The sequence below is a fragment of the Bombina bombina genome, chromosome 5, assembly GCF_027579735.1.
Source record: "Bombina bombina isolate aBomBom1 chromosome 5, aBomBom1.pri, whole genome shotgun sequence".
In the NCBI taxonomy this organism is placed as follows: Eukaryota; Metazoa; Chordata; class Amphibia; order Anura; family Bombinatoridae; genus Bombina; species Bombina bombina.
The window spans coordinates 874,102,991-874,116,606 of NC_069503.1; the positions used below are offsets into that span (position 1 = coordinate 874,102,991).

At 42.2% G+C, this 13,616-nt stretch overlaps 1 protein-coding gene across 1 annotated transcript in view; it reads left to right on the top strand.

Annotated features, from left to right (window-relative positions):
• SPIDR (scaffold protein involved in DNA repair) overlaps positions 1 to 13,616 on the top strand; it is a 1,635,101-nt gene that overhangs the window by 269,207 nt on the left and 1,352,278 nt on the right. The window contains exon 4 of the mRNA XM_053715026.1: positions 8,296 to 8,457. Coding sequence (XP_053571001.1) covers positions 8,296 to 8,457 — 162 coding nt within the window. The remainder of the gene's footprint in view (positions 1 to 8,295; positions 8,458 to 13,616) is intronic.

Sequence of the window (13,616 nt, forward strand, 5' to 3'; positions counted from 1 at the left end):
GGGACTGTAAGGGGGTTAAAATTAAAAACGGCTCTGGTTTCCACATTTTAAGGGTTAACAGCTTGAAAATTGGGGTGCAATACTTTGAATGCATTAAGACACTGTGGTGAAAATTTGGTAAAGATTGGATAATTCCTTCATAGTTTTTCACATATTCAGTAATAAAGTGTGCCCTGTTTAACATTTAAAGAGACAGTAACGGTTTTGTTTTAAAACGGTTTTTGTGCTTTATTAACCAGTTTAAGCCTGTTTAACATGTCTGTACCTTCAGATAGATCATGTTCTGTATGTATGGTAGCCAATGTGGTTCCCCCTTCAAATATGTGTGATAATTGTGCCATAGCGTCCATACAAAGTAAGGACAGTACTGTCACAAATTGTAAAGTTGCCCAGGATGATTCCTCAGATGAAGGAAGTAGACATAGTTCTACATCATCTCCTTCTGTGTCTATACCAGTTATGCCCGCGCAGGCGACCCCTAGTACTTCTAGCGCGCCAATGCTTGTTACTATGCAGCAATTGACGGCAGTAATGGATAACTCCATAGCTAATATTTCTCCAACATAGGTGTGTCCGGTCCACGGCGTCATCCTTACTTGTGGGATATTCTCTTCCCCAACAGGAAATGGCAAAGAGCCCAGCAAAGCTGGTCACATGATCCCTCCTAGGCTCCGCCTACCCCAGTCATTCTCTTTGCCGTTGTACAGGCAACATCTCCACGGAGATGGCTTAGAGTTTTTTAGTGTTTAACTGTAGTTTTTATTATTCAATCAAGAGTTTGTTATTTTGAAATAGTGCTGGTATGTACTATTTACTCAGAAACAGAAAAGAGATGAAGATTTCTGTTTGTATGAGGAAAATGATTTTAGCAACCGTCACTAAAATCCATGGCTGTTCCACACAGGACTGTTGAGAGCAATTAACTTCAGTTGGGGGAACAGTGAGCAGTCTCTTGCTGCTTGAGGTATGACACATTCTAACAAGACGATGTAATGCTGGAAGCTGTCATTTTCCCTATGGGATCCGGTAAGCCATGTTTATCAAGATCGTAAATAAGGGCTTCACAAGGGCTTATTAAGACTGTAGACTTTTTCTGGGCTAAATCGATTCATTATTAACACATATTTAGCCTTGAGGAATCATTTATTCTGGGTATTTTGATATAATAATATCGGCAGGCACTGTTTTAGACACCTTATTCTTTAGGGGCTTTCCCAAATCATAGGCAGAGCCTCATTTTCGCGCCGGTGTTGCGCACTTGTTTTTGAGAGGCATGACATGCAGTCGCATGTGAGAGGAGCTCTGATACTTAGAAAAGACTTTCTGAAGGCGTCATTTGGTATCGTATTCCCCTTTGGGCTTGGTTGGGTCTCAGCAAAGCAGATACCAGGGACTGTAAAGGGGTTAAAGTTAAAAACGGCTCCGGTTCCGCTATTTTTGGGAGAAAGGTTTTGCAAGCCGTGGTGCCTTCCATTTAGGTGACCTGATTTGCTCCCTCCCTTCATCCGTGTCCTAAAGCTTTGGTATTGGTTCCCACAAGTAAGGATGACGCCGTGGACCGGACACACCTATGTTGGAGAAAACAGAATTTATGTTTACCTGATAAATTACTTTCTCCAACGGTGTGTCCGGTCCACGGCCCGCCCTGGTTTTTTTAATCAGGTCTGATAATTTATTTTCTTTAACTACAGTCACCACGGTACCATATGGTTTCTCCTATGCAAATATTCCTCCTTAACGTCGGTCGAATGACTGGGGTAGGCGGAGCCTAGGAGGGATCATGTGACCAGCTTTGCTGGGCTCTTTGCCATTTCCTGTTGGGGAAGAGAATATCCCACAAGTAAGGATGACGCCGTGGACCGGACACACCGTTGGAGAAAGTAATTTATCAGGTAAACATAAATTCTGTTTTTATCCAAAATGCCAGCATTTCAGAGAAAGCGCGATTGCTCTGTTTTAAACACTGTAGAGCAGGAGGGCGCTGATGATCATTTTTCTGTCATACCCTCACACCAATCTGAAGTGGCAGTGAGGGAGGGTTTGTCAGATGGGGAAATTTCTGATACAGGAAGAATTTCTCAGCAGGCAGAACCTGATGTTGTGACATTTAAATCAAAATTAGAGCATCTCCGCGCATTACTTAAGGAGGTGCTATCTACTCTGGATGATTGTGACAATCTGGTCAACCCAGAAAAATTGTGCAAGATGGACAAGTTCCTTGAGGTCCCGGTGCACCCTGATGCTTTTCCGATACCTAAACGGGTGGCGGACATAGTGAATAAGGAGTGGGAGAAGCCAGGCATACCTTTTGTCCCTCCTCCTATATTTAAGAAATTGTTCCCTATGGTCGACCCCAGGAAGGACACATGGCAAACAGTCCCTAAGGTCGAGGGGGCGGTTTCTACTCTAGCCAAGCGCACGACCATTCCTATTGAGGACAATTGTGCTTTCAAAGATCCTATGGATAAAAAATTGGAGGGTTTGCTTATAAAGATTTTTGTACAGCAAGGTTACCTCCTTTAACCTATTTCGTGCATTATTCCTGTCACTACAGCGGCGTGGTTCTGGTTCGAGGAACTGGAAAAGTCGCTCAGTAGGGAGACTCCGTATGAGGAAGTCATGGACAGAATTCACGCACTTAAGTTAGCTAATTCCTTTATTTTAGACACCGCTTTGCAGTTAGCGAGGTAAGCGGCGAAAAATTCAGGGTTTACAATTGGGGCGCGTAGAGCGCTCTGGCTAAAGTCTTGGTCGGCGGATGTATCTTCCAAGACAAAATTGCTTAATACCCCTTTCAAAGGTAAGACCCTTTTTGGGCCAGAATTGAAAGAGATTATTTCAGACATCACTGAGGGAAAGGGCCATGCCCTCCCACAAGATAAACCTTTCAAGGCTAAGAATAAGTCCAATTTTCGTTCCATTCGCAATTTCAGGAACGGACCGGCTTCCAACTCGGCAGCCTCTAGACAAGAGGGTAACGCTTCCCAGACTTAACCAGCTTGGAAATCAATGCAAGGCTGGAACAAGGGTAAACAGGCCAAGAAGCCTGCTGCTGCTACCAAAACAGCATGAAGGGGTAGCCCCCGATCCGGGACCGGATCTAGTAGGGGGCAGACTCTCTCTCTTTGCTCAGGCTTAGGCAAGAGATGTTCAGGATCCCTGGACACTAGAAATAGTCTCTCAGGGTTTTCTTCTGGAGTTCAAGGAACTACCCTCAAGGGGAAGGTTCCACATGTCTAACTTATCTTCAAACCAAATAAAGAGACAGGCATTCTTACATTGTGTAGAAGACCTGTTAAAGATGGGAGTGATACACCCAGTTCCAACTGTGGAACAAGGTCGGGGATTTTACTCAAATCTGTTTGTAGTTCCCAAAAAAGAGGGAATTTTCAGACCAATTCTGGATTTAAAAATTCTAAACAAATTTCTCAGAGTTCCATCGTTCAAATGGAAACCATTCGAACAATTTTATCTACAATCCAGGAGGGTCAATTTATGACTACCGTGGATTTAAAGGATGCGTATCTACATATTCCTATCCACAAAGATCATCCAATGATTTTCACAAAGGTGCTAGGGTCCCTTCTAGAGGTTCTAAGACCAAGGGGTATTGCAGTGGCACCTTATCTGGACGACATTCTAATCCAAACGTCGTCTCTTTCCAAAGCAAAGGCTCATACAGACATTGTTCTAGCCTTTCTCATATCTCACGGGTGGAAGGTGAACGTAGAAAAGAGTTCCCTGTCTCCGTCGACAAGAGTTCCCTTCTTGGGAACGATAATAGATTCTTTAAAAATGAAGATCTTCCTGACAAAAGTCAGAAAGTCAAAGCTTCTAAAGCTTGTCAAGTTCTTCACTCTATTCTGCAGCCTTCCATAGCTCAGTGCATGGTAGTAGTAGGGTTGATGGTTGCAGCAATGGACATAGTTCCTTTTGCTCAAATTCATCTAAGACCATTACAACTGTGCATGCTCAAGCAGTGGAATGGGGACTATACAGACTTGTCTCCAAAGATTCAAGTAGACCAGATGACCAGAGACTCACTCCGTTGGTGGTTGTCACAGGATCACCTGTCTCAGGGAATGAGTTTCCGCAGACCAGAGTGGGTCATTGTCACGACCGACGCCAGTCTATTAGGCTGGGGCGCGGTCTGGGATTCCCTGAAAGCTCAGGGTCTATGGTCTCGGGAAGAGTCTCTTCTCCCGATAAACATCCTGGAACTGAGAGCGATATTCAATGCTCTCCGGGCTTGGCCTCAACTAGCGAAGGCCGGATTCATAAGATTCCAGTCAGACAACATGACGACTGTAGCTTACATCAACCATCAGGGAGGAACAAAGAGTTCCTTGGCGATGAGAGAGGTATCCAAGATCATCAAATGGGCGGAGGATCACTCCTGCCATCTATCTGCAATTCACATCCCAGGAGTAGACAACTGGGAGGCGGATTATCTGAGTCGTCAGACTTTCCATCCGGGGGAGTGGGAACTCCACCCGGAGGTTTTTGCCCAGTTGACTCAATTATGGGACATTCCAGACATGGATCTGATGGCGTCTCGTCAGAACTTCAAGGTTCCTTGCTACGGGTCCAGATCCAGGGATCCCAAGGCGACTCTAGTGGATGCATTAGTGACGCCTTGGTCGTTCAACCTAGCTTATGCATTTCCACCGTTCCCTCTCCTTCCCAGGCTTGTAGCCAGGATCAAACAGGAGAAGGCCTCAGTGATTCTGATAGCTCCTGCGTGGCCACGCAGGACTTGGTATGCAGACCTGGTGAATATGTCATCGGCTCCACCATGGAAGCTACCTTTGAGACAGGATCTTCTAGTGCAAGGTCCATTCGAACATCCAAATCTAGTTTCTCTCCAGCTGACTGCTTGGAAATTGAACGCTTGATTTTATCCAAGCGCGGGTTTTCAGATTCAGTGATAGATACTCTGGTCCAAGCCAAAAAACCTGTGACTAGAAGGATTTACCATAAAATATGGAAAGGATATATCTGTTGGTGTGAATCCAAGGGATTCTTATGGATTAATATTCCCAGGATCCTCTCCTTTCTAACAAGAAGGTTTGGATAAGGGATTGTCAGCGAGTTCTCTAAAAGGACAGAGATCTGCTTTATCTGTCTTGTTACACAGACGACTGGCAGCTGTGCCAGATGTACAAGCTTTTGTACAGGCTTTGGTCAGAATCAAACCTGTTTACAGACCTTTGACTCCTCCCTGGAGTCTAAATTTAGTTTTTTCAGTTCTTCAAGGGGTTCCATTTGAACCCTTACATTCCATAGATATCAAGTTACTATCTTGGAAAGTTCTGTTTTTGGTTGCTATTTCTTCTGCTAGAAGAGTTTCTGAACTATCTGCTTTGCAGTGTGATCCACCCTATCTGGTGTTCCATTCAGATAAGGTTGTTTTGCGTACCAAGCCTGGTTTTCTTCCAAAAGTTGTTTCCAACAAGAATATTAACCAGGAAATAGTTGTCCCTTCTTTGTGTCCGAATCCAGTTTCAAAGAAGGAACATTTGTTACACCATTTAGATGTAGTCCGTGCTTTAAAGTTCTATTTAGAAGCAACAAAGGATTTCAGACAAAACTTCTTTTTTGTTTGTCGTTTATTCTGGTAAGAGGAGAGGACAAAAAGCTACTGCTACCTCTCTTTCTTTCTGGCTGAAAAGCATTATCCGATTGGCTTATGAGACTGCCGGATGGCAGCCTCCTGAACGAATCACAGCTCACTCTACTAGGGCTGTGGCTTCCACATGGGCCTTCAAGAACGAGGCTTCTGTTGATCAGATATGTGAGGCAGCAACTTGGTCTTCTCTGCACACTTTTGCCAAATTCTACAAATTTGATACTTTTTGCTTCTTCGGAGGCTATTTTTGGGAGAAAGGTTTTGCAAGCCGTGGTGCCTTCTGTTTAGGTAACCTGATTTGCTCCCTCCCTTCATCCGTGTCCTAAAGCTTTGGTATTGGTTCCCACAAGTAATGGATGACACCGTGGACCGGACACACCAATGTTGGAGAAAACAGAATTTATGTTTACCTGATAAATTACTTTCTCCAACGGTGTGTCTGGTCCACGGCCCGCCCTGGTTTTTTAATCAGGTTTGAAAAATTTCTCTCTCTATACACTACAGTCACCACGGCACCCTATAGTTTCTCCTTTTTTTCTCCTAACCGTCGGTCGAATGACTGGGGGGGCGGAGCCTGGGAGGGACTGTGTGGACAGCTCTTGCTGTGTGCTCTCCTTGCCTTTCCCTGTGGGGGAGGAGAATATCCCACAAGTAATGGATGACGCCGTGGACCGGACACACCGTTGGAGAAAGTAATTTATCAGGTAAGCATAAATTCTGTTTCTCTATAAATGTATGTCTTTAAATATGAATACCTAAAGCCAAGTTCCCATTTTCTAATATATTTAGGTAAAGCTTCTTATTCTTTTGTTGAGTATTTTATATAATGTTAGTATACATATTGTTCAGATTAGTTAAGCTACTTAAAAAGTCATACTTATTTGAATGTGTATTTATCAAACGATAAAGCTTATGATAAAGAAGCCAAAATAAGAACATGACATTGCTATCCGCTATGAATTGCTCTCTGTTTAGCATTCACTTAGAGAAATGATTGAAATATCAGCATATGACACTTGCAGCACATTATATTTGGGAATTCTTTATTATGTAGGACCAGTGACATAGGAGAATGTTTAACGGGTTATTTTTTTAAAGCTATATTTGAAAAATGTAATAAATCTGTGACTGTAATTGAATTGTGCACCTAAGGTAATTACGTATGACAGCAATCAGCATTGGCTACTAAAATTGGAAACATTTGAAATGTTCAATAGTAAACATATCCAGGCTTTACTGTTGACATTGATATTCACTTGTTATATTGAAAAAAAAGTTTCTTGTATAAAAGTAAATTCAGGATACCTTTTTGCTTACCCAAGGTTGAACTTTCTCCATATAACATAAACATATGTATAAAAATTGTAATGTATTAAGAAATTAACTGGTAGAGGAGCTCGGAGAGTGTGCAGTAAATGCTGAATGTTTAGAAGAGAAATTAATAATTATAAAAACAAAAAGACAATCAGACACATTTTATGTTGTGTCAAGCGGCTGAATCTTTCTGAATAGTATTTCTTTATTTCAATTATAGGCACATACTCTTAACCCCATGCTGCCAAGGCAGGACTGAAAAGTATTTCACAGTTAGAGTTGCTGTCTTCTTTAGAAGCACAGGGTTTAAGAATGTTTAGATGTTTTGAATTTAAAGGCCAATACAATCATATTTGTTGCTTCTTTTACAAGCAATTAACTATTGTCTTAATAAGGGATCTCGATATCCTGTATGTTTTTCTTCAAAGATACCGACAAATAATCTCAAATAAAGAGGGCATTATTTTAGGGGGCACAAAAACACTTCGATGTATACGTGTTACCTTTAGTGGACTAATAAAAATATCTGTGACATATTTTATTGCAAACATTTTGTGCTTGCATGCATCCTACCGACGTACATGGTGCAATCTTTTTTTCTGTTTCTTTTTTTAAAAAATTTTTTTCTCTCAGACCTGCTTAGTACAGGTAGAAAACCCTTTATTCAAACTGCTTGCGGACTGGAAAACGTTGGATTTCACAATAGTTTGTACTTTGGAATATTTGCATCTTTAAAATGGGACTGTTTGGAGAGGGGATGGAACCAAGTGAAAACAACTATCTTATGTCATTTAGGCAATATTTACATGCTATTATACAGCTCATACATGCAACATAAAGGTAGTTTTATATAATAGAAAGATAGTATAGTCCTGTAATCAGAAAGGTGATATTTGTTGTTTTTAAATAAATATAGACGATTATTTGCATTTTATAACACAAAAAGATACACAGCAAAGATTGTGACTTAAAGTTGGGGAAAATATTAATTTTGATCATTTTATTAAAAAAAAAATTATTAAAAAGTTTGGATTTTAGAATAAGTTTAGATTTTGTAATGCCGGATTTGGGGATATGTACCTGTAATAATAACTTAAAATATAATAAATGAAATAAAGTAAAATGGCGATTTAAATATATGTACAGTATAGTAATACATATATTTGTAATTAACTATACCTTGATGATAATACCAATCTAGCTTTCCTTTTTCAAAATTATGCCAGCATCCAAATTCATTGTTTTAAGTGTGCACTTGTCAGTATTATTAAAAATAATTTAATTTAAAAATAACTTTTAAGTTACGAAATAAACTTTGCTGATGTTTGAATGTTATTTTTCTCATTCTAAAGAAACCTCAGTGACTGATAGCCCAAAGGAGCCTGCAGTCATTTTGTGGAGCGACAGTGATTTGTCAAATGATGGGAGCAAAGATAGCATTGAAAGATCCTCTCAGCAAACAGACCAGGTCTCCTACCCAAATATCTGTGCTCCTGAGGAGAGTTCTAGTGAAGGTGAGATGGTGAACAAAGCAACATTGTAGTATATATCATCCTCACACGCCAGTGTTAGAGTATGTTAGTTTGCTGTCTCAAATTTACATGTTGTAAATCTATTACATATGAATGTTGTTAGTTGGATATATATTCTGTAATTCATGTATTCTTGTAAAATCATATTCTGAATCTTCTGCCCTGTTTCAGAATTAAATTGTCCAACTCGACAGTAACATGCATAATTCTACTTATCAACACATTGTTTTCTACATAGTTTTTTTTTTTTACTTTTCTTTTTTCCAGCAAACAAACTTTGATTTGATTTAATGCATAATGCCTTTAAAACAAATAAAAATATAATTATTTCTCCAACATAGGTGTGTCCGGTCCACGGCGTCATCCTTACTTGTGGGATATTCTCTTCCCCAACAGGAAATGGCAAAGAGCCCAGCAAAGCTGGTCACATGATCCCTCCTAGGCTCCGCCTACCCCAGTCATTCTCTTTGCCGTTGTACAGGCAACATCTCCACGGAGATGGCTTAGAGTTTTTTAGTGTTTAACTGTAGTTTTTATTATTCAATCAAGAGTTTGTTATTTTAAAATAGTGCTGGTATGTACTATTTACTCAGAAACAGAAAAGAGATGAAGATTTCTGTTTGTATGAGGAAAATGATTTTAGCACCGTAACTAAAATCCATGGCTGTTCCACACAGGACTGTTGAGAGCAATTAACTTCAGTTGGGGGAACAGTGTGCAGTCTCTTGCTGCTTGAGGTATGACACATTCTAACAAGACGATGTAATGCTGGAAGCTGTCATTTTTCCCTATGGGATCCGGTAAGCCATGTTTATTACGATGGTAAATAAGGGCTTCACAAGGGCTTATTAAGATTGTAGACTTTTCTGGGCTAAATCGATTCAGTTTTAAAACATATTTAGCTTTGAGGAATCATTTTATCTGGGTTTATTGATATTATAATATCGGCAGGCACTGTATTAGACACCTTATTTCTCTGGGGCTTTCCCAAAGCATAAGCAGAGTCTCATTTTCGCGCCGGTGTGGCGCACTTGTTTTTGAGAGGCATGGCATGCAGTCGCATGTGAGAGGAGCTCTGATACTTAGAAAAGACTTTCTGAAGGCGTCATTTGGTATCGTATTCCCCTTTGGGCTTGGTTGGGTCTCAGCAAAGCAGATACCAGGGACTGTAAAGGGGTTAAAGTGTTAAAACGGCTCCGGTTCCGTTATTTTAAGGGTTAAAGCTTCCAAATTTGGTGTGCAATACTTTTAAGGCTTTAAGACACTGTGGTGAAAATTTGGTGAATTTTGTACAATTCCTTCATGTTTTTTCGCAATTGCAGTAATAAAGTGTGTTCAGTTTAAAATTTAAAGTGACAGTAACGGTTTTATTTTAAAACGTTTTTTGTACTTTATTATCAAGTTTATGCCTGTTTAACATGTCTGAACTACCAGATAGACTGTGTTCTGAATGTGGGGAAGCCAGAATTCCTGTTCATTTAAATAAATGTGATTTATGTGATAATGACAATGATGCCCAAGATGATTCCTCAAGTGAGGGGAGTAAGCATGGTACTGCATCATTCCCTCCTTCGTCTACACGAGTCTTGCCCACTCAGGAGGCCCCTAGTACATCTAGCGCGCCAATACTGCTTACTATGCAACAATTAACGGCTGTAATGGATAATTCTGTCAAAAACATTTTAGCCAAAATGAACCCTTGTCAGCGTAAGCGTGGCTGCTCTGTTTTAGTTACTGAAGAGCATGACAACGCTGATATTAATATCTCTGAAGGGCCCCTAACCCAATCTGAGGGGGCCAGGGAGGTTTTGTCTGAGGGAGAAATTACTGATTCAGGGAACATTTCTCAACAGGCTGAACCTGATGTAATTGCATTTAAATTTAAGTTGGAACATCTCCGCATTCTGCTTAAGGAGGTATTATCCACTCTGGATGATTGTGAAAAGTTGGTCATCCCAGAGAAACTATGTAAAATGGACAAGTTCCTAGAGGTGCCGGAGCTCCCAGAAGCTTTTCCTATACCCAAGCGGGTGGCGGACATTGTTAATAAAGAATGGGAAAGGCCCGGTATTCCTTTCGTCCCTCCCCCCATATTTAAAAAATTGTTTCCTATGGTCGACCCCAGAAAGGACTTATGGCAGACAGTCCCCAAGGTCGAGGGAGCGGTTTCTACTTTAAACAAACGCACCACTATACCCATAGAGGATAGTTGTGCTTTCAAAGATCCTATGGATAAAAAATTAGAAGGTTTGCTTAAAAAGATGTTTGTTCAGCAGGGTTACCTTCTACAACCAATTTCATGCATTGTCCCTGTCACTACAGCCGCATGTTTCTGGTTTGATGAACTGATAAAGGCGCTCGATAGTGATTCTCCTCCTTATGAGGAGATTATGGACAGAATCAATGCTCTCAAATTGGCTAATTCTTTCACCCTAGACGCCACTTTGCAATTGGCTAGGTTAGCGGCTAAGAATTCTGGGTTTGCTATTGTGGCGCGCAGAGCGCTTTGGTTGAAATCTTGGTCGGCTGACGCGTCTTCCAAGAACAAGCTACTAAACATTCCTTTCAAGGGGAAAACGCTGTTTGGCCCTGACTTGAAAGAGATTATCTCGGATATCACTGGGGGTAAGGGCCACGCCCTTCCTCAGGATCGGCCTTTCAAGGCGAAAAATAGACCCAATTTTCGTCCCTTTCGTAAAAACGGACCAGCCCAAAGTGCTACGTCCTCTAAGCAAGAGGGTAATACTTCTCAAGCCAAGCCAGCTTGGAGACCAATGCAAGGCTGGAACAAGGGAAAGCAGGCCAAGAAGCCTGCCACTGCTACCAAGACAGCATGAAATATTGGCCCCCGATCCGGGACCGGATCTGGTGGGGGGCAGACTCTCTCTCTTCGCTCAGGCTTGGGCAAGAGATGTTCTGGATCCTTGGGCGCTAGAAATAGTTTCCCAGGGTTATCTTCTGGAATTCAAGGGACTTCCCCCAAGGGGGAGGTTCCACAGGTCTCAGTTGTCTTCAGACCACATAAAAAGACAGGCGTTCTTACATTGTGTAGAAGACCTGTTAAAAATGGGAGTGATTCATCCTGTTCCACTAAGAGAACAAGGGATGGGGTTCTACTCCAATCTGTTCATAGTTCCCAAAAAAGAGGGAACGTTCAGACCAATCTTAGATCTCAAGATCTTAAACAAGTTTCTCAAGGTTCCATCTTTCAAGATGGAAACCATTCGAACTATTCTTCCTTCCATCCAGGAGGGTCAATTCATGACCACGGTGGATTTAAAGGATGCGTATCTACATATTCCTATCCACAAGGAACATCATCGGTTCCTAAGGTTTGCATTCCTGGACAAACATTACCAGTTCGTGGCGCTTCCTTTCGGATTAGCCACTGCTCCAAGGATTTTCACAAAGGTACTAGGCTCCCTTCTAGCGGTGCTAAGACCAAGGGGCATTGCAGTAGTACCTTACCTGGACGACATTCTGATTCAAGCGTCGTCCCTTCCTCAAGCAAAGGCTCACACGGACATTGTCCTGGCCTTTCTCAGATCTCACGGCTGGAAAGTGAACGTGGAAAAGAGTTCTCTATCCCCGTCAACAAGGGTTCCCTTCTTGGGAACAATTATAGACTCTTTAGAAATGAGGATCTTTCTAACAGAGGCCAGAAAAACAAAACTTCTAGACTCTTGTCGGATACTTCATTCCGTTCCTCTTCCTTCCATAGCTCAGTGCATGGAAGTGATCGGGTTGATGGTAGCGGCGATGGACATAGTTCCTTTTGCGCGCATTCATCTAAGACCATTACAACTGTGCATGCTCAGTCAGTGGAATGGGGACTATACAGACTTGTCTCCGAAGATACAAGTAAATCAGAGGACCAGAGACTCACTCCGTTGGTGGCTGTCCCTGGACAATCTGTCTCAAGGGATGACGTTCCGCAGACCAGAGTGGGTCATTGTCACGACCGACGCCAGTCTGATGGGCTGGGGCGCGGTCTGGGGATCCCTGAGAGCTCAGGGTCTTTGGTCTCGGGAAGAATCTCTTCTACCGATAAATATTCTGGAACTGAGAGCGATATTCAATGCTCTCAAGGCCTGGCCTCGGCTAGCGAGGACCAAGTTCATACGGTTTCAATCAGACAACATGACAACTGTTGCGTACATCAACCATCAGGGGGGAACAAGGAGTTCCCTAGCGATGGAAGAAGTGACCAAAATCATTCTATGGGCGGAGTCTCACTCCTGCCACCTGTCTGCTATCCACATCCCAGGAGTGGAAAATTGGGAAGCGGATTTTCTGAGTCGTCAGACATTGCATCCGGGGGAGTGGGAACTCCATCCGGAAATCTTTGCCCAAGTCACTCACCTGTGGGGCATTCCAGACATGGATCTGATGGCCTCTCGTCAGAACTTCAAAGTTCCTTGCTACGGGGCCAGATCCAGGGATCCCAAGGCGGCTCTAGTGGATGCACTAGTAGCACCTTGGACCTTCAAACTAGCTTATGTGTTCCCGCCATTTCCTCTCATCCCCAGGCTGGTAGCCAGGATCAATCAGGAGAGGGCGTCGGTGATCTTGATAGCTCCTGCGTGGCCACGCAGGACTTGGTATGCAGATCTGGTGAATATATCATCGGCTCCACCTTGGAAGCTACCTTTGAGACGAGACCTTCTTGTTCAGGGTCCGTTCGAACATCCGAATCTGGTTTCACTCCAGCTGACTGCTTGGAGATTGAACGCTTGATTTTATCGAAGCGAGGATTCTCAGATTCTGTTATCGATACTCTTGTTCAGGCCAGAAAGCCTGTAACTAGAAAGATTTACCACAAAATTTGGAAAAAATATATCTGTTGGTGTGAATCTAAAGGATTCCCTTGGGACAAGGTTAAGATTCCTAGGATTCTATCCTTCCTTCAAGAAGGATTGGAAAAAGGATTATCTGCTAGTTCCCTGAAGGGACAGATTTCTGCCTTGTCGGTATTACTTCACAAAAAGCTGGCAGCTGTGCCAGATGTTCAAGCCTTTGTTCAGGCTCTGGTTAGAATCAAGCCTGTTTACAAACCTTTGACTCCTCCTTGGAGTCTCAATTTAGTTCTTTCAGTTCTTCAGGGGGTTCCGTTTGAACCCTTACATTCCGTTGATATTAAG